This window comes from Anolis sagrei, chromosome 6 (genome assembly GCF_037176765.1).
Source record: "Anolis sagrei isolate rAnoSag1 chromosome 6, rAnoSag1.mat, whole genome shotgun sequence".
NCBI classification, from domain to species: domain Eukaryota; kingdom Metazoa; phylum Chordata; class Lepidosauria; order Squamata; family Dactyloidae; genus Anolis; species Anolis sagrei.
Genome location: NC_090026.1, coordinates 78,647,137 through 78,668,169, shown reverse-complemented (window position 1 = coordinate 78,668,169; position 21,033 = coordinate 78,647,137). Strand labels below are relative to the sequence as shown.

Sequence of the window (21,033 nt, the reverse complement as noted above, 5' to 3'; positions counted from 1 at the left end):
CCGCAGCCTTTAATTATTTTCAAACAAGTCTTGAAATAAGATTATTGCAAAGTAATTTATTTGACATATATCTGCAAAGAAAGTGCTTTTAAAACTCAAAACTGGCATGGTCAAGTTGATGCTACAACCAAGACAGAAGAAACCTGGTTTCTTTTTCACTTATTTGCTTCTGAGCTATAAAAGACTTCAGAGATTAGCATTAACTGGAATAAGGTGCACTCATGTATAACACCATAAACATTGGAACTGTTTGCTTCTTTTTGTGAAAAACACAACTTACAGATTGGATGACTTGCTAAAAAGCAGACAACCTGATAAATCAGTTCGAAGTTGGCTTGTTTCAAAAGGCCATTTTCTGTAGATCCATTTATCACTATCCAGGTTTGATGTAATCATAGCCACAATTCAAAACAAAGGGTGGGATAAATAAGCCAAAGTCTCATTTATGAAATGTTCAGCCACTATTTAATGTTATATATGAGCAGACTTGGTTTGTTTTTAACCATTCCACATTTTTTTTTACAAAATTATACGAAACTTCATATTATTGTTTGTGTAGTATTTCTTCACAATACCTCTAATTTTCTCAGTTCTATACCTCACCAATTCCACTCATACAAATGTTAATAAAATTAAATTTGACTAAAAGAGTAATCAAAGAGTATTAATCTCACTGAGATCAAAGCCTGAACTTAATGACTGCACATACAAACTGTTCACATGTGGATAGAAGAATGTGAAATGTACTAAGTATAAAGACCCTTAATGGAATTTCCTTTACAAACTACCAAGTACCTTTAGAACAACTTCGTACACTGAAAATATTCCTGAAAGCCCATTAGTGATTGGAGTGATTTCCACACAAGCTTTATCTTCAAAACAGCACTCCTAATTCAAAATCCGCCTGAAAGAGGTAGAAATTAACCAACATTTTCTTACAGTGCAAATACATACTAACCTTAATGATATTTCAATAAAATCTGAAGCATAAAAATTGGTAAACAACTCAAGCTCAAGTCTTGAAATAAATGGGACAGAAACTCCCATAATATACTGAGGTTTTGGATATCATAAATAATACTACTTTTTAAACTGTTAGGATTTATCCCCACAGTATTTTGCAATACTGAAAATGGTTGAATGTTTGTGTCTTGAAGTGGGATAGTGTTCTAGACACATGTTCTGTTCCGCTATTTCTTCCTCAATATAGTGTCCAACATTGACCACTTTAATACTTTAACACTTCATTACAGCCATTAAAAGACTGACATTTTGTCGTACTTTCTGGCCAGGATCCAATGGTGTGCTTAGCTGTATTGGTCCAAGGCATCACTCATCCAGTTTGCAATCACCTTCACACTAAAAATGCTCTTGGGAGAAAGGGGCCGGGAGTCTCTTCGGACTGTTTTTTGCTGCCATGGAGGGCTGCAGAGAAGGGAAGAAACTCAATTCTCTTGGTGCTGGAGACACAATTGCTTCTTGGCCTGTGTGCGCATCACCTTCGAGCATTCTGCAGCAGCACATTGGGAGATAATACACTTTTCAAACTGAGGGTATCTCCGCTTGACGAGTGACGGGAAGCTGCCTTTCCGCCCATCAACAAAGTCTCTGCTTCTTTGATTTCCATGGCTCTCTTATACAGCTCTGCAGCCTTCTCAAAATCCCCTCCTTCATAGCTTAGGGAAAAAGAAATAAGTTGAATAAATATGTTTTCAACAATCATAGTGGTAACATTTACACAATGTGAAGATCATACCATATGTGATCCTCATATATATGCTGACCCAAATATAAGATGAGGTACCTAATTTTACCACTAAAACTGGGAGAATGTATTGATTCAAATATAAGCCGAGAGTGTGAAATGCAGCAGCTACTGGTAAATTTCAAAATAAAAATGATACCAATAAAATTACATTAATTGAGGCATCAGTAGGTTAAGTGTTTTTGAATATTTACATAAAACTGTAATTTAAGATCGTTCAATTTTGATTAAGCCATTATTCTAACCTTCTTCAGTGTACATGTGCCTACTTATCCTTCCAAAAATAATAGAGATTAAAACAATAAAAATGTAATAACAGTAATAATAGAGTAAAATAATAAATGTAATAAAATAATAGAGTAAAATAATGTAAATGTAATAACAGAGTAACACAATACATGTAATAACAATAAAGCAAAATAATAAATGTAATAATAGAGTAAAATAATGTAAATGTAATAATCATAATAATAGAGTAAATTAATACATGTAATGATGATGATGATGATGATAATTTTGTGATTCGAAATCCAGCATATAGATCTCATTTGCTGTGACATACTGTGTGTTTGTGTCAGTAAAATAATAAAAATGATAACAGCATAGTAAAATAATAAATAATTTTGAGTCGAGTATAAGCCGAGTGGGCCATTTTCAGACTAAAAGGGCTGAAAAACTCGGCTTATACTTGGGTATATACAGTTCTCCCCAGAATAAATTCCGCATGCTACAAGAATAGTATTCAGAGACACTGATTAACACCAATGTAAGCAACAGGGGCAACACAGAAGAAGCAGGAAAATGGATACGGGTTGAAAGCAAGTTGTTTTGACAGCTTCTGGGTTGCTTGGTTGTCACCAAAGCAGCTCTTTTTGGTGATGGAGGCATTACTATTCTTTCCCCTCGTCTCTACCACACACAAACCTAAAATAGGTCACCAAGAAGACTCTAGCTGAAAAACTCCCAGGGCAAACCTAACCTCCTAAAGATCCCCATAGTCAAAAGAGATCCATAGAGAGCTTGGTTATGGCCAGGAGTTCACTTCAAGGCCCTCCACCAATCTTCTTTTCTTCTACATCTTGCAAAAACATCCACTGATCAGAAGAATTACTGTGTTTCAAGTGTCTTAGTTCAAGCCATTGCTCTCACTAGAGCAGTAAATCTATGCTGATTTCAACATTAACCAAGCCGAGTCTCCCTGTGGCATTCTATATGGGGTTTCCTTATTACAGTGGACATTTTTTGTATTCTTTTTTAAAGACAGAGCCTTATAACCAAGGTGAAAGAAGAAAGTGCAAAAGCTGGGTTGCAGTTAAACATAAAAAACCAAGATTATGGCAACCAGACTGACTGATAACTGGCAAACAGAGGGAGAAAACGTGGAGGCAGTGACAGACTTTGTATTTCTAGGAGCAAAAATTACTGCAAACACAGACTGCAGCCAAGAAATCAGAAGATGTTTACTTCCTGGGAGGAGACCAATCTTGATAAAATAGTGGAGAGTTGAGACATCACATTGGCAACGAAGATCCATATAGTTAAAGCAATGGTATTCCCTGTAGTTATCTATGGATGCGAGAACTGGATCATAAGGAAGGCTGAGCGAAGGAAGATAGACACTTTTGAACTGTGGTGCTGGAGGAAAGTTCTGAGAGTGCCTTGGACAGCGAGAAGAAAAAAACAGTCCATACTCCAGGAAATAAAGCCCGTCTGCTCACTGGAGGGAAGGATATTAGAGGCAAAGGTGAAGTACAAGGGGTATTTTTAAGTAAGGTCCATTTGAACATAAGTACACAACGAAAGTTTATTTCAAAAAAGTAAGTTTATTTTCAGAAAGTACATACTTCACTCTATTTTTCGACATAGTTGCCAAGCAAGTTTGTTCAAACACTTATCATACCTCTGAACCAATTTTAAAATACCCTCTTCATAAAAACTTGCCGCCACCAAATCGTCTGTAATCAAAGAAGGGCGACCGGAGCGGTCCTCATCATGGATGTTGTCACAGCCATCTTTGAATTGTCGTACCCACTTACGCACTTTGCTTTCACTCATATCAGTATCACCGTACACTTCACAAATCTGTCGATGAATTTCTGCAGCAGGCAGGTTCCTTACTGACAAAAACCGTATCACTGAGCGAACCTCACATGCAGCGGGTGAGTTGATAGTCTTAAACATTTTTAAAGCACAGAACAGAACCGTACAGGTTAGCTACAGAGCGGAAACTGAGCACAGTTGTTCCCAAGGCATGCCGGTACACGACGCACGCGCTCGTTGTGGTATGCGCGCGAACTACTAGTGTCTACAACAAAACGGACCTTACTTAAAAAATACCCCTCGTACTTTAGCCACATAATGAGAAGACAGGAAAGCTGGAGAAAATGGAAGGAAAAAGGAAGAGGGGCCGACCAAGGGCAAGATGGATGATATCCTTGAAGTGACCGGCTTGACCTTGAAGGACCTAGGGGTGGTGACAGCCGACAGGGAGGACTGGCATGGGCTGGTCCATGAGGTCACAAAAAATTGGAAGCAACTGAGCGAATAAACAAAAAAATTTAACGACGTGAACCTTCATCAGGTGGGGTCCAGCCCACGGACTTACCACCTGAACACAAAGACGGTGTCCATCATTACTTCGTACTATTTGAAACAACCCTCCCCCCCCCCGAACTCCTTTCCAGCTTGCAAGTTTTAGATGATACTCATCATTGCTATTTTTATTCAATACAATTTACAGAACTTTTTCCATAGTTCAGACGGTTAACTTTAAAAATGCCCTTGATCTCTAGAAGGAACTGTGATCTACATAATAACCAGTCTTTACTTCATAAAAAGCATATTTTTATTGCCATTCTGTAAGTGTTTCAGAATTGCAAGGTGATAAAACACGACTCTCTCTAATTTATATTGACTTTCTAGGACAGCTTTATAAGGTAAAGGTAAAGGTAAAGGGTTTCCCCTTACATTAAGTCTAGTCATGTCTGACGCTAGGGGTTGGTGCTCATCTTGATTTGTAAGCTGAAGAGCCAATGTTGTCCATAGACACGTTCCAGGTCATGTGGCTAGCATGACTGCATGGAATGCCCTTACCTTCCCACCTTACTTCCCACCTATTGACCTATTCACAATTGCATGTTTTCGAACTGCTAGGCTGGCAGAAGCTGGGGCTAACAGCAAGAGCTCACCCCACTCCCCTGATTCGAACTGCTGACCTTTCAGTCAGCAGGTTTAGCAGCTCAGAGGTTTAACGTGCTGCACCACTGGGGCCTTGTAAAGCTCACACAAATTAACAAACATATGAAGGAAGTCATTACACTGGTTTATTACATTTTAAAAATCTTGAATGGAGGTTTGTGGTTGACTAAAATATAAAGTGAACTGATCTTTATGCTCCCATTTGGGGATGCAAGAGGTTTTGGTGGGGAAGTATTCTAAACTGCTACCCCTTTATTTCAATGGAAATTGAAGGCTCACGGGCACAAAGAAATGTGCAATCGAATTTGATTTGTTGGCTGAAATGAAAAGGGCAGTCTAAGAGTATGTTAAAGGTTAAAACGCATTTGGATTGCATGAAGATCATAAACATTAGATCAATTATCTGGACAGAACGTACCTCAGCACAGCCAAGTTCTTTAACGTTTCTCCTACTCGAGGATGCATACGCCCAAAGCTGTCTTCATAAATTTTTAGAGCCCGTTCATAAAGAGGCAAGGCTTCTGAATGTTTTTTCTAGAGGGGGAAGCATAAAAGACAACCAGGAAAAAACTTGTTAAATATGTATTATCATTCCCCCCTCAACTGAAATACATCTTAATGATCTAGATGTCCTTTTTTGGTGAAATTTTGTAGGACATATACTGAATATCTTATCAGCCAAAGGGAGGAAACTGTAATTATAAAGAGGTGCACAACAAAGACTTATTCATTGCCAAATCAAAAGATACAGAGCCTGGAATTATTATCGGCTACGAATGCTACTGAGAGCCATTCCTCCCCTAAACTACACATTTTGGTACTTCTCCAAAACTAGAAACAGTTGATATCATTGGGCTGCTATGAGTTTTCCGGGCTATATGGCCATGTTCCAGAAGCATTTTCTTCTGACGTTTCGTCCACATCTATGGCAGGCATCCTCAGAGGATGTGAGGTCTGTTGGAAACTAGGCAAGTGAAGTTTATATATCTGTGGAATGTCCAGGGTGGGAGAAGGAACTATTGCCTGATTGAGGCAGATGAGAATGTTGCAGTTGGCAAACCTGATTAGCATTGAATGGCCTTGCAGCTTCAAAGACTGGCTGAGTCCTGCCTGAGTGAATCCTTTGTTGGGAGGTGTTAGCTGGCCCTGATTGTTTCATGTCAGGAATTCCCCTGTTGCTTGAGTGTTCTTTATTTACTGTCCTGATTTTAGAGGTTTTTTTAATACTGGAAGCCAGATTTTATTCATTTTCAACTTTCTTCCTTTCTGTTGAAATTGTAGATATCATTTCTGATTTCATTTTGAGATCATTTCTGGCTAGATTTTTCCCCCTTTCGGAGGATTTGGCAAGCAGGGACAAAGGGGGCAAAACAAAACTCCTGTGTCTTTTGCAGCAGTTTTAATCATTTAGGACAAAAAATGCAAAGGAAAAAATGATGTTTAGGTTGTCTGAGAGGACGTAGAGAAATGGGTTTGGTTGAGGGAGAATATTTAGTGTAAAAAGAAGAGAGGGAGGAAACCTACCATTTGACAGCAAAGAACTGCCAGATTCACCAAAGCAGTAGCCACGCTCGGGTGCTTCGGACCAAAGGATTTCTGCCTGATTTCAACAGCCAGCTCATACAGGGGCACAGCTTTGTCAAGCTTTCCCTAGGGAAGAAATGAAACGTGCTTGAATAATTTCCATAGGCTTTTTTAACAGTCCAGAACACTTAATTTATGCTATAATAAACAGCTGGGCCTTTAAAAATATTCTAGATTTAAAAGAACAGAACTCTACAACCTGACCATTTCTTTCAATTTCCACAATTCCTAACAGCCAGTTGTGGGAGTTGAAGTCCAAAACAACTGGAGGGCCTAAATTTGCCCATGCCTGCCGTAGTGCAACCTTATGGCCACATTCTGGCAGATGCTGATCACAGAGTTGGAGATTCACAGAGCCATGTTATTTCTAGGAATCTTTATATCTTCCAGCACAGCTCTATGTTCAACTGTAAGCAGGATTTGTCCAATGAGTTACGTTGGAGGAACTAGAAAATCTTAGAGACACCATTTTAATCAAATCAACAATCTTATCCGCATGACCAAGCCACAAATGTGGAGAGCTGTTTATATTTGCAGATATTATGTTTGACATTCATTATGATCCTTCAATGCAACATTCCCATTCTTCCTTTATGAGCTAAAAATTCTGTGCACAGATTGTAACAAAGACCAAATTACAAGACCTTCTATAAGATTTTTTCCTTTCCTTTCTTTGTACAAAATTCAAAGACGATTTCCAGTCCTTGACAAGGTTCTTCTGTATTTTTTCCAACCACCGTAACCAGTTTATGCACTTCCACCATTGCGAAAACATTCACTATCCATTTTCTTTTCTTTCCTCTTTTGCCATTAAGTCTTTGTTTCTTCGTCTTTCTATATTTTGAATAGTTTCCCGCTATTCTCATGTAAGTACATATATTCTATGGATTATCGAAGGGTTTCATGGCCAGAATCACTGGGTTGTTGTAAGTTTTTCGGCTGTATGGCCATATTCCAGAAGCATTCTCTCCTGATGTTTCGCCTGCACCTATGGCAGGCATCCACAGAAGTTGTGAGGTCTGTTGGAACACACCTACCTCCAACAGACAAGAGTCCATTCCACAGATATATAAACCCCATTTTCCTAGTTTCCAACAGACCTCACAAGCTCTAAGGATGCCTGCCATAGATGCAGGCGAAACATCAGGAGAGAATGCTTCTGGAACATGGCTATACAGCCCGAAAAACTTACAACAACCCACATATGTTCTGTTTAATTTTTGTTGTATTCTCTTTGCTTTTTGCAATTTGCCCAAATTTTGTTTTTGATCTATTCCCCTTCCATTTTTGTTTCTGTTATTGGCCAAATTAAAAACATAAAAATTTAGATTAGCTTGGTGCATGGAAGTGGCATTTTTAATATGGCATTCGTAGTTGTTTGCTCTTGAAACATCCATTTGCATGACTACATTTTTTTTTCAACTATGGTCTCACGGATCATCCTAAAAGCACCCAGATAACTTATACAATGTACAGTAGCATAATATTAGAGGTGCTATTGTAACAGTTAAAGCAACAAATAGAAAATTCACACATATATTATGCCAATTCTTACCAACTTCTTGTAGAGCACAGCGAGGTGTTTAACGGTGTAAGCTAAAGAAGGGTGGTCAGGCGCTAATGCTTGCCTCCTGATGTTCAGGGCCCTCTCATACAGCTCCTCTGCCTTGTCGTAATTCTTCTTCTCATTGTTGAGTGCGGCCAGGTTGTTCAAAGACTGGGCACAGTCTGGATGCTCAGGCCCAAGAACTCGTTCTCTCATTTCCAGGGAGCGTTTCAAAAAAAGCTCTGCTGTCCTATAAGGGAGTTTAACTTATAGTTAGCATAAATGTACACGAAGTTCACCAAGACACGTAAAGGAAGTATTTGTCTGCAGTGGAGAGGAGAAAAAGCCTGACATTGTAATGATATTTGGGAGGGTAATTGGGTTTCTTTTAGCAAACAATTGAAGGGTGTCTTGGCACACCATGGGAAGATCATAGAAACCTCTATATGCAAAACTAATTGAATTTTTTTACTTCTATATTAAATAGTGTCATGAATAAAGATTTTATGGTATTGCTTATGCCTTAAATGAAGGTAATCTAGGTAGGAAGCCACTAATAATTACTTACTCAAGATTATTTTGCAGGTAGTAGAGGACTCCAAGCTCATTAAGTGTTCGAGCATTATCAGAAGTATCTTTACCCGAAGTCAACTCCTCCAGCTGCAGGGTTCGTTGGCGAAGAAGTGCAAATCCATACTAAAAAAATGAAAAATGTACTGCCTTGACATAATATTTGAGATCTTTAAGTGAGAAATCACACACACAGTGAGTTACACCAAAGGACCTGTATTATGTTTGCTCAAACCAATGATTAGCTTGGAATCAATTTGCACATTACCATCAACAACTCTAGTTGCTTATGTGCTGAGCCTTCTCATCCAGCCATGAAATCTGTTCCCCAATTGAGTCAGTTGGGCTTTCAAGTGCAAATATTATACTCGTAGGCCCCTCTTACACTGCCATACAATCCAGATTATCAAAGCGGATAATCCATATTATCTGCTTTGAACTGGATTATATCAGTCTACACTGCTATATAATCCAGTTCAAAGCAGATAATCTGGATTTTATATAATAGTGTAGATGGGGTCGTAGTTACACTTTGTCCAGGTGGTAAATGACCGTAGACAAAATTTGCCAACTCTGAGAAGCCTACCTATATTTTCGCTCCTTATCTCCTTTATGGAAGTGACCATGGCATTTTCACCATCTCCACTAGTGCTTCCTAAGTGACCTAATATGATGCCCATAATGTGCCAAGGATTTCTTTCTACTGAGTACAACTTTCCCCTCATACTCTATACCAGGGGTCCTCAAACCTCACAGTCCCACAAACTGTTGGAGGGCCGGATTATAATTTGAAAAAAGCATGAATGAATTCCTATGCACACTGCACATATCTTATTTGTAATGCAAAAAACACTTAAGAACAATACAATAATTAAAATGAAGAACAATTTTAACAAATATAAACTTATTAGTATTTCAATGGGAAGTGTGTGCCTGCTTTTGGCTGATGAGATAGAATTGTTGTTGTTGTTGTTGTTGTTGTTGTGTGTTTTCAAGTAGTTTCAGACTTAGGTTGACTCTGAGCGAGGGCTGGGTAAATGACCTTGGAGGGTCATATCCAGCCGTCAGGCCTTAGTTTGAGGACCCCTGCTCTATACCAAAAGAGACATGCCTTAAGATAACAGTGTTTGCTATGGTTTCTTATATAGACTAAATAACAAAATGAAGTTGTATGCATTTACCAGGCTGCCCTTCCTCCTAGCAGCTTTTTGCTGAATTCTGAATGATTTTTTCCTTAGCTGTTCAGCTTGTTCATATCTAAAACGAACGGAAGGAGACCCAATTAACAACATGACTAGGACATCAATACAGCTTTTAACAGAATAAAATAATCTTTCCACCAAGTTATTGGAATATCTGGGTTTCTCAGAAGGAAAATATACGAGAAAATGGTATCAGGACCGAATGACAGAGTGAGGATACGGGGGAGCTCATATCTGTTCACCATTACAATGAACAACATCACCAAATATCTGCTTCTATTCTCATCCTATTTTCTAGAATTCTGAAATACTCCAAAATCCAAAATAGTCTACACAGGTGCTTGAGATAGCGACTCGTTTGTTTTCTGATTTTTTTGAGTACGTAAATGTATAAAATTATCTGTTTAAGGTGTATATGAAACATAAGTGAATTTCATGTTTAGACTTCAGTCCCCTCTCCACGGTGTCTCATTATTTACACAATTTATACATACAAGTATTCCAAAATCTCCCCAAAAACGGAAATCCAAAACAATTCTGGTTCTCAACCTGTATATGCCATCTAGCATGGTGATAGAAAACTGACATTTCTCCTCATGTAGCCATTTACGGAATTCACAAAGGTTCAATGTTTGGGAGATGTACGCATACAAGTTAGGCAAGCCCCCACGCTGGCAATCTTCAGGAGGAATCTGAAAACCTGGCTATTCCAATGTGACTTCAGTGACTGAATGTTAGATACTCCCTGACCAAACTTTGCACAAAATGTCCTTAGAAGCACTTTATTTATTATTTACGGCTCGTGCAATTAAATCCTCCCACACTCTCAGATCCTCATCCTGATATTTATTTATTTATTTATTTATTTATTTACTGCGCTTATATACCGCAATTCTCAGCCCTAGGGCGACTCATTGCGGTGTACAACATAGAAAAACAGGTGCAAAATACAAAACATAGTGTAAAATAATCCACAATTCCACATTATCAGACAACATCTCATCAAAACATCAACATTACTACAAAGCCATTCCGAGTCGTCTCATCGTCAAACCCACAATCCGATATCATTTCCGTTGTTCCATTCCTATGGTCAAATTACCAGTCATTGCACTTCTTGATCAAATGCCTTCTTAAATAGCCAGGTCTTTAACAGGGAGGGAGCTAACCTGATGTCCACGGGAAGGGTGTTCCACAGCCGAGGAGCCACCACCGAGAAGGCCCTGTCTCTCGTCCCCACCAGACGTGCCTGTGAGGCAGGCGGGATCGAAAGCAGGGCCTCCCCGGAAGATCTCAAAGTCCTCGTGGGCTCATAGGCCGAGAGGCGGTCAGTTAGGTATCTTGGGCCGGAACCGTTTAGGGCTTTATAGGCCAATGCCAGCACCTTGAATTTTTGATAATTTTAGATTGTCCTATCTCCCAGTGTTTAAAAATTTTATCCTTGAATGTGGCCTGCCCAGTGAAATCTTGTTTTTAATTGTTTGTTTTTATACGTTGTTTGCTTTTTATATTGATTCTTGCATTTTATGTATTTTATTTCCAGGTATTGTTACGTTTTGGTTTATAATGTGTGTACTGTACTGATGGGTGTGGCCTCATGTAAGCCGCACCGAGTCCCCCGGGGGAGATGGAGAGGGGTATAAATAAAGATTATTATTATTATTATTATTATTATTATACAAGTAACCAAATAAAAATTGTCACTTAAATGTTTTATGTTAACCCCCCCCCCCCACACACACACACACAAAGTTAATAAGGTGGGTTGCATATAAGTGCTATTTGTTTAATAGTATCCTTTGCTTCATGCCAAACCCCTTTTCATAGCCCTCTCTGATGTTCTCAAAGCCTTGGGATATACAAGGCTTTGAGAACATTAGAGAGGACTATTGTGTATTCAAAATAGTTCTATACTCTTATGTACACATTTCCTCAATTCACTCAAAATATTGAGAAACTCTTTCCTTGAACCAGTCTAAAAACTACAGCAATCTTCTTCCCAGTCTGCACACCAAATATCTCCAAAGCCAAGATCTTTGCCCAATAGGTCTTCCACTCTGTCATGAAATTCCACCTCCACTCCAAAGCAAAATCTTTGATGAGGAGCAATGTTTCCTTACTTGTTCTGCTTTTGATACAGCGTGGCGAGAGCATCCAGTTCCCGAGCAACCCTGAGATGTTCAGTCCCGTACGCACTTTCAGAGATTTCAAGGGCCTGCTTGTACAACTGCTCAGCATTGCCAAACTTCTTCCACTGCATGTAAACACCTGCTAACTGATGGAGCGACTGGGCTACTCTGGGATGATCTGGATCGAGGGCAGTCTCTCGGATCTCCAGGGAGCGTTGCAGGGGAGCAATAGACTTTGAAGACATTAAAAAGTGAGACGTAAGGATGAGAAAGGGTACATTAAAACAGTGCTTCTTCAGCTACTTGGGTCCTTCCCCCATAACAGTTGTAGTATTACAATTTCAATAATTTGATTCCTATGACTGCATTCTTCGGCAACCTGGGGTTTGTAGTTTAATGAATCACTATATAGTTTGAGAATTCTACATATCCCCCTTGAATTGCAAATCCTGGAATTACATGGAAGTTAAAATGCGACCATAATACTCATATTATACTCAAAACCTTCCCCCCAGCACCAACTGCCACTCTGGGCCAGAGTGAAGAGAGAAGGGGCCAGGTGACAGTTCCACCTTGTCTCCTGTGCTATGCTAATAATATAATGTAATATATTGTATATACATATAATATTTATAATATTATAATGTAATTCAATATAATACTAATACTAATAATATGATATTATAATTATATAATTATATTACATGTAATATTACTAATAATATTACAATATAATGGTATAGTACAATATAGTAATATTTAATTCTGATATCGTACTCTGCTAATAACATAATATATTGTATGCATATATATCTTGTAAGCTGCTCTGAGTCCCCTTTGGGGTGAGAAGAGCGGCATATAAATGTCGTAAATAAATAAATAAATAAATATTGTTGTGTAGTGTAAAAATACCCAAATTAGTATTTTCCCCCAGTTTGCCAGGCACCAGTATAATATTGGTTACCCAAGCTCTACAACTGTTTATTTTATGAAAATTCTGCATACCCTGGGAACTGATGGCTAATGGACCAGCACTGATCCTAGAATGCACTAAAATAATATGTGGAAAGAACACAATAAGATGGTATTGGGGCTGAGTAGGTCACCTTTGGGTTTGATTCCACTGAATACAAACCTTTGGGTGATAAGCCCTCTTCTCCACAGGCCTCGAGTCTGTTGGTTCCTGCCCAAAGCACTGGATAGACTTTTTCATCTATCATTTGGGAGCCAGGCTTTTGGTCCCCCTCTTCCCCCTCATATAGGAAATAGGGGTGAAGCTCGGCCAGCCATTTTAAGACCCAGCTGCATCCTAAGTAGAACTCAAGTAGTTCCTGGAAGCACTCACTCAGAGAGGAGCGGGAATCATTAAGATATCTAAGCATTGATCAGAGATAATGTGGACTTCTCTCGCTCTTTCAATGAAAGAGGATAGAGTTAGGGACTTACAGGTGATAATTTTGGCCAGAGGTTCTCCGTATCCCCAACTACATCATGTAAGAGAGCTCCTTGCTACCACACTTTCATAACCACAGCTTAGGTAAAGGTTTCTCCTGATATTAAGTCTAGTTGTGCCTGACTCTGAGGGGTGGTGCTCATCTCCATTTTTAAGCCAAAGAACTGGCATTGTCCATAGACACCTCCAAGGTCATGTGGCCAGCATGACTCCATGGACCCTTCCCTATTGATCTACTCACATTTGCATGTTTTTGAACTGCTAGGTTGGAAGGAGCTGGGTCTAACAGCTTACCCCACTCCCTTGATTCGAACCGCCAATCTTTCAGTCAGCAAGTTCAGCAGCTCAGTGGTTTAATGTGGCCTTGCCATCAGGGGACCCCTAATTGCACCTTAAGGTAATTAAACAATTCACATTGTCTGAGCCCTTCTTTTTTAAAATGTGTGGTTGCTATGCATTACTTTTCTGGAGCTGCATTTCTGTTGATTCTGTCACTTAGATTCTGCAGATTTGCTGGGTGTTTGGAGGGGACCACTAAAATAATCCCATCCAGAAGGCCTGCCACATTTCCATGTCAGTGGGAAAGTTAATCTGCTTTGGATTTGAGTCTAGACATTATACCAGCCTATCCAAGTTGCTGAATCCCATCTCCCAAAGTATGTTGAACAACTTGGACAGATCCTTTCAAATTCACATAAAACACAGAGTGGATTTACCCTCTGATATGGAAGCCATCAACAGTCGCTGCATGAGTGTATGTCATTCCACATGTATTTGGTTCTGAATAACTGTTTTTGGAATTCACTCAGAGTGCTTTAAGCTAGGTGGCAAAAAGGAACCAAACACTCTTAGGCCTCTGTGGAGATCACATACACATGTTTGCACATCAATCTGTACAGCAGGCATGGGCAAACTTCAGCTCTCCAGGTGTTTTGGACTTCAACTCCCACAATTCCCGCATGGCACAGGGGGTTAAACCCCTGTGCCAGCAGGACTGAAGACCGACAGGTCACAGGTTCGAATCCGGGGAGAGCACGGATGAGCTCCCTCTGTCAGCTCCAGCTCCTCATGTGGGGACATGATAGAAGCTTCCCACAAGGATGGTAAAAACATCAAAACATCCGGGCATCTCCTGGACAACGTCCTTGCAGACAGCCAATTCTCCCACACCAGAAGCGACTTGCAGTTTCTCAACTACAAAAAATAAATAAATTCCTAACAGCCAGTAAGTTGGCTGGGATTTCTGGGTGTTGAAGTACAATACACCTGCTCTATAGACATAAAACTGAGAAGCTTGTTATGTTGAAAATAAAACTGAAGCACTCTGGGAATCCTCTTCTCCACAAGAACCCACACCTGTGCACATACCACGGAAAAGCCCTCACCTGACTGAGAAGACCTAGATCTTTAAGAAATCGCCCCAGAGTCTCATAGAGGTCAGCCAACGTGATCATGCTTTCCTCTCCCTCGCAGCTTTTCTCATAGAGCTTCAGAGAACTGAAATATTCTGCTGCCATGGAGCTCTTGTCTTTGCCAAGGAGCTGCCAGTAGCTCAATAGTTCTGCAAAATGGCCCCTGTGTGCAATAAATACAATGGACGAGAAGGTCAAAGGAGCACATTCTAGTGAACAAAACGAACAGCAAGCATTTTTGTTTCCAGCATGGTCCATCTGTATTAGGAGTGTAATAAGCAGCACATCATTGCAATCTTGTACGTCAGCTCAGAAACATGACAAGTTGCACTTTTTATAGAAGTCTGTATTTCCCCGCTGAGAGTCAGCATGGTGTAGCAGATTAAGCATTGGACTTTGGAGACCAGACTTAGCATTTCCACTGACGTAGAATTCCCATTGAGCGATTTAGGGCAAGTCACACACGTTGCCTTCCCCTCTCATCCTCAGAAAAAGAGATGACAAATCCCACTCTGAACAAATCTTGATTGAGTCACCTTAGAACCGCCTTCAGTCAGAAAATGACTTAAAGGCACGCAACAGCACACCTCCTTGCTATTTGTGGGGGAATGAGAAATCTGCTCTTCTCCAAGGCCAGCACAGGAATGCAGACTCCTAGTAGCTAGTTAAAAACAGACAAAAGCACCGCCTACCAAGCAGAGGAACAGGATAGTGGAGTAGAATTGTATGTTGAGAACAGAAGAAGGAAGTTTTAACACAGAAACCATGAGCTGGAGGAAATTCCTAACTAGTTAAGAAGCCTAGAAGGGGGAGCCCATCATTTCAGTAATTTAAGCAACCTTGAGTGCACCAGAAGGATATAACAGAAAACAAAAAAGACAGAAACCCTGCATCTCTTCTTCTAGCACTCTTTGTATGTGCTAACCTTTTTACAGATGAATTTGAGCTCTCCGGATTGTTTTTTTTCTACTTAGTTCAACCAGTCCTGAAAACATGTAAGAACTGTTTTGTAATCTGAATATTTAAAATGATACGTATATAAAATTTCCAGAATCCCTGCAACCAGCACAATTGGAAACATTCTGCTAACTGCAGTTCAAAAAGCAACCCAGCCAAGTGGTCATCTCACCAAGGATAACACACCTGTTAGCAGCCCTTATCCGAAGTTTTAGGCCCCTCTACACTGCTGTATAATCCAGATTATCAAATCAAATTTATTTATTTATTTATTTTAAACATTTGTACCCCGCTCTTCTCAACCCCCCCCCCCTGGGGGGGGGGGGACTCAGGGCAGCTTACATCCGGCACAATCAATGCCATTGCAAATAAATAATACATACAGAATTACATATAAAACATAGTAAATTAGTTTTAAAATTAGTTTTAAAATAAAAAGAATATTAATAAAAAGTGCAATAATATTGGCTATCTAGCCTAATGTAGAAACAAATTCAGCGAGCACAACACAACCCCAACTCTAACCCTAACCCTAACCCTGTCCATAGTCCATTTTCCATAACATTATCATTATTACCATTGTCAAATTATCTGCCGGCTACCCAAAGATCTGGTCCCATAACCACCTTTTCAATTTCCTCCTGAAGGCGAGGAGGGATGCTGTTGACCTGATTTTGCTGGGGAACGAGTTCCACAGGTGGGGGGCCACCACCAAGAAGGCCCTGTTCCTTGTCCCCGCCAAGCATGTTTGCGCCAAAGGCAAGGCCGAGAGCAGGGCCTCCCCAGATCTTAAACTTTGATGTGGGACGTAGAGGGAGATACGTTCGGACAGGTAAGCCGGGCCGGAGCTGTATAGGGCTTTATAGGTCAAAACATCACTTCCATCCATTCAGCAATCCTACATAGTGTGGACAAAGGCAGCTCCCCCAACACTTCTGATCTCGTAACAGTTTATTCTTTAGAGAAGATTCATTCCCTTTTATTAATCTGTTCTACTCACACCAAGACACAGAGAAGGAGATCTTTGACTCCCTGGTCCAGTCCTGGCCTAAGATTGACAAAAGCCCTCATCTCTCTCTCTCTCTTTCTCATATCTTAGATGCTAATTCTTGTGCAAAGATCAAAATACAAGGCAAATGAGTCACACAGACCAAGAAGTCAACCTTGAAAATCTCTGTTGCTGTTCAGAAGGAATAACAACAACAACAATAACAACAACAACAACCACCTTATTTTAATACCCCACCAACCATCTCCCCAAGGGGACTCCAGGCGGCTTACAAAGGACAAGCCCAAAATTACAAATAAAACACATCAGATAAGATATAAAAACAATCCCAATTGTAAACAACATCAAAACAATATGGCTTAGAAAAGAACATAGCTGAGATACATAGCTGGAACATAGCTGGAAATACTGTCATCAAAAGTGACAGTATTTTTACCTAAGATATATTAAAAAGGAGTATAGTTCTTTATTTGGTTCTAGAATACAAACATGGTTGAACTTTCAGAAAACAAATTCTTGGCAAGAACCAGCAAACGAAGGAATGCCTTAACTCCAAACTCCTTACCTTTTATACAAGTTTTGAGATACAAAGAGATTCAGGAGGCATTTATGTAACTTCTGTTTGTCACCTTGTTGCTGGAACAACCAGGGAAGCTCATCTGCGCTCCGCCAAGTCACTCTCTCTTCACTGTTGAAAGAAGAGAGGGGGAAACAAAGGGCAAGAGGAAAAATAAAACATTCTGCTTTACACTTAAAATAACAGAACTTTACTTGCCAAAACACTTATTGGAATACTTTTATATTTATTCTCACATCCTGCCTTTCTGTTTATCATACATGAAGTGGTCAGTAACAATGATAACAAGAAGACAAGACACTGTTTTTGAAGATTCTATGACAGCAAATTGAAAAATAAAGATTAAGTTGAAACCACTTCTAACATCAAAACTGTCCATGTAACTAATGCCTTGTCTTCTGCAGATATATTCATCTATTTCATGTATTTATAAGCAGAACTGGATTATATGAGTCTACACTGCCATGTAATCCAGTTCAAAGCAGATGACAGTGTAGAAGGAACTAGGATCGGGGAGGACATTTTGATTATGTGTGGACTAGAGATAGGAAGACATGGGGGGGGGGAATGAAAAATGGGAGGGCGGGAAGAGTTTTTTTTTCCAGCCTTCCATCTCCAAAGCCATTTTTTCCAGAAAAATTGAAAAAAAGTATATAGAAACAAAGAGTATCAGAAATCATTCATTAAGATCTTCATGTTATATAGATTTAATACCATGTCATAGATATATTATCATTGGAAAAGAAGGTACTGTTCCATTTTCAAGATGGAGGCCACTAGGGGGCGCTAGAGAGAGAAAGATAGTCCATTTTGGCAAGTGAGTTGAAGGAGCAAAACCATTTTCCCCGTTTTCCTGTTATTCTCCCCCATCTATGTCCCTGTCATGGAGATAACTTTTGTTTATGATATGGGAAGAGGGGACGGGGAATAACCAGCAAAAATGGGGGAAATGGTTTTCCTCCTTCAAATCGCCCCATAAAACGAACTATCCTTCTCTCAAGGACCCCCTAGTGGTCTCCATCTGGATAATGTAACAGTATCGAAAAGAACATATTCTACACTTTCCAATTTTTCCAGAAAAAAAGTCCTTTGAAAAAAGAACGGGGGAAAAAAACCTTTTATTTTCAATTTTTTTCTATTTTTTTTGCAGGCCTTCCCATCTCTAGTGTGACTCTCACCCACTGGATCAAAAGATTTTTTTTCAAGAATCATGGTCCAATATGCCTTTTAGAAGAAATAGACCTAATTATATCCTGGAAAGGCCTTTATGAAATGGGAATGAAACAGGAAGTGACATGGGCTCATTTCTGACAGTTGCAAAAATGGCCTCTCCTAGGCCCAAAATGGTTTTTAAAAACATGCGAAAAATGCCCCAATGTTGCTAGAGGTGATGGTGGGTACAGCCCCCCAAGGCCTCCTTGGGACCAATGTGCCCCCTTCCTACAGTAGTTCATCCCTGATCTAGTGTGATCATCACAAAATCTGAAAATAGAGAATTGGTTTACACCTCAATCCCTTCATCACTATGCTAAAAAACATACCTGTTAACTGTTATTATATATTAACTAAATTATTTCATTGCTTTGTATGTCAGAAAGCTCACCTTAATTGCATGCTGAAGTATGCAATCAGTTTTTTTCTATAAGCAGCCAAAGTGTTCTGTTCTTCCATGTATTCCAGCTTCACTGTTTCCAAAGCCTGAAAAAGGACATTATTTGTACTGGGTGAATTGAGCTCTGGAAACAAGTTTGCAAATGACATCATAGGAAGCCAAAAAGAGAAAATAAGATGTACACACTGCATAAACTAACATTTTAGACTGATAAAGCAAGAAAACAATGAGTCCAGTTCAAAAAGATGTTAAATTTGTTACCTAAAGAAATTCTGAAATTTGTGCCCTGTGTGCGTTTATGTGTAAATATGTGGTATATAAGTTTTCTAAGATCTACAGAGGCACTCGCTGGAACACCTCAGCAAGCGAGAGTCCAAAAGTGGCAGGTTCAAGCCCAGAACCTCAACCAATGGCTGATACCAAATGAGAGACTCCTTCCTGGACACACAGAAAACTGGGCGACTTGGAAGGCGCTGAACAGACTGCGCTCTGGCACCATGAGATGCAGAGCCAACCTCAAGAAATGGGGCCACAAAGTGGAATCTACGACATGCGAGTGTGGAGAAGAGCAAACCACTGACCACCTGCTGCAATGCACCCTGAGCCCTGCCACATGCACAATGGAGGACCTTCTGGCAGCAACACCAGAGGAACTCCAAGTAGCCAGATACTGGTCAAAGGACGTTTAATCAACTACCAAACTTGCAAATTTTGTGTTTTGTCTGTCTGTCTGTTTGTTTGTTTGTTTGTTTTGTTCTGTTAGAAATGTAATACAATTGACTGGTTGCCCTGATATGACAAATAATAAATTTGGTATATATTTGAGGGGAGGCTCACATACGCACACTGAGGGAAATTTCTTTGATTCCAAGCTACACTTGGATCATTTGTTAAGTTGGATGGATGGTAGATAAATCTAACAACATTTGAAAAATGTCCTGTTCCTGGTTTCAAATTGTAATTTCCTGTTTAAGTGTGCGGTACTTATTTTGAAAGTAGTTGTTTTACTACAGAAACTGTTTTTGTGGCTGCCACAAATTATGTTGAATTGGTTGAGGCGCTTATGAGATATTCATTGAAAAACTATAGCAAAATGTTTGCAGTTAAATAAACTTTATCCATGTTTTTATGATAGAAGCAATTGGGAAATGATATTTATAACTCAGGAACAAAAATTGTGTTACATAGTGTAATTTAAAGCAATTGCATCGATCTTAAAAGACTCAACATCAAACTGTGCAGATGTGTAGATGTTTGAATGTTGCTGAATTTACTTTGCCTTATGCTCGATCGTTTCTGAACTTTAAAATGACTGTAAACACAAGCAAAAACTTGCAGATAACTAATATTCTTGTCAAAAGAACATTACCTGGAGGTGCCGAAACTTTAACAAGCCACAGCCATAGGTCAAAAAACACATCTTGTGTAAGTTGTAAACTAAGGAGGCCAACAATTCCCAAGACAGTTCAGGACACAGTTCTGTCAGTTCTGATTCACTGATTCCATTGTGACTGACACTAATGAGACAAAGAACCTATGCAGCAAAAATATAAAAGCAGTTTTGACAGATTTATTAGCATCATCTGCTCACTGAATCTGGTAGACCAAATCTGACTACAGTGGGCCCATGTTATCCGCTGGAATTTAGTTCCAGGAACCCTTGTGGGTACCAAATTACATGATTACTCAAATCCCATTATAGTCAATGGCTTAGTAAAACAGTATCCCTTGTATACAATGGAGAAATCAAAGTTTGCTTTGAGATATTTTAAAGCAAACAGTTTATTCTAAAAACCTATAAAATATATGAAAAATCAAGAATAAGGAAAGAAGATGTATAATCCAAGAAAGGATTAGCAATAGGTAATAATCAGGCAGTAATCCAAATGTCTCATGCAAAATCCCAAGGTAATATAGTCCAGGAAAAGACAGAAAGTACAGCATGTCCACAAGCAAAAGTATATTAATAAAACTTGAGCAAGAATACAAAAACAAGAACATAGAAAGCTTCCAGGATAC

At 39.4% G+C, this 21,033-nt stretch overlaps 1 protein-coding gene across 3 annotated transcripts in view; it reads right to left on the bottom strand.

Moving 5' to 3' along the window:
* Positions 1–36: 36 nt before the first annotated feature.
* Positions 37–21,033, bottom strand: part of NPHP3 (nephrocystin 3) — a 52,049-nt gene continuing 31,052 nt past the window's right edge. For all 3 annotated transcript variants that reach the window (XM_060781811.2, XM_067470210.1, XM_067470211.1), the window contains 11 exons: positions 20,384–20,548; positions 19,006–19,100; positions 17,391–17,513; positions 14,833–15,022; positions 11,986–12,227; positions 9,845–9,920; positions 8,662–8,789; positions 8,103–8,343; positions 6,488–6,613; positions 5,382–5,497; positions 37–1,676 (listed from right to left, as the gene is read on the bottom strand). In XM_060781811.2, coding sequence (XP_060637794.2) covers positions 1,496–1,676; positions 5,382–5,497; positions 6,488–6,613; positions 8,103–8,343; positions 8,662–8,789; positions 9,845–9,920; positions 11,986–12,227; positions 14,833–15,022; positions 17,391–17,513; positions 19,006–19,100; positions 20,384–20,548 — 1,683 coding nt within the window. In that variant the 3' untranslated portion in view covers positions 37–1,495. The remainder of the gene's footprint in view (positions 1,677–5,381; positions 5,498–6,487; positions 6,614–8,102; positions 8,344–8,661; positions 8,790–9,844; positions 9,921–11,985; positions 12,228–14,832; positions 15,023–17,390; positions 17,514–19,005; positions 19,101–20,383; positions 20,549–21,033) is intronic.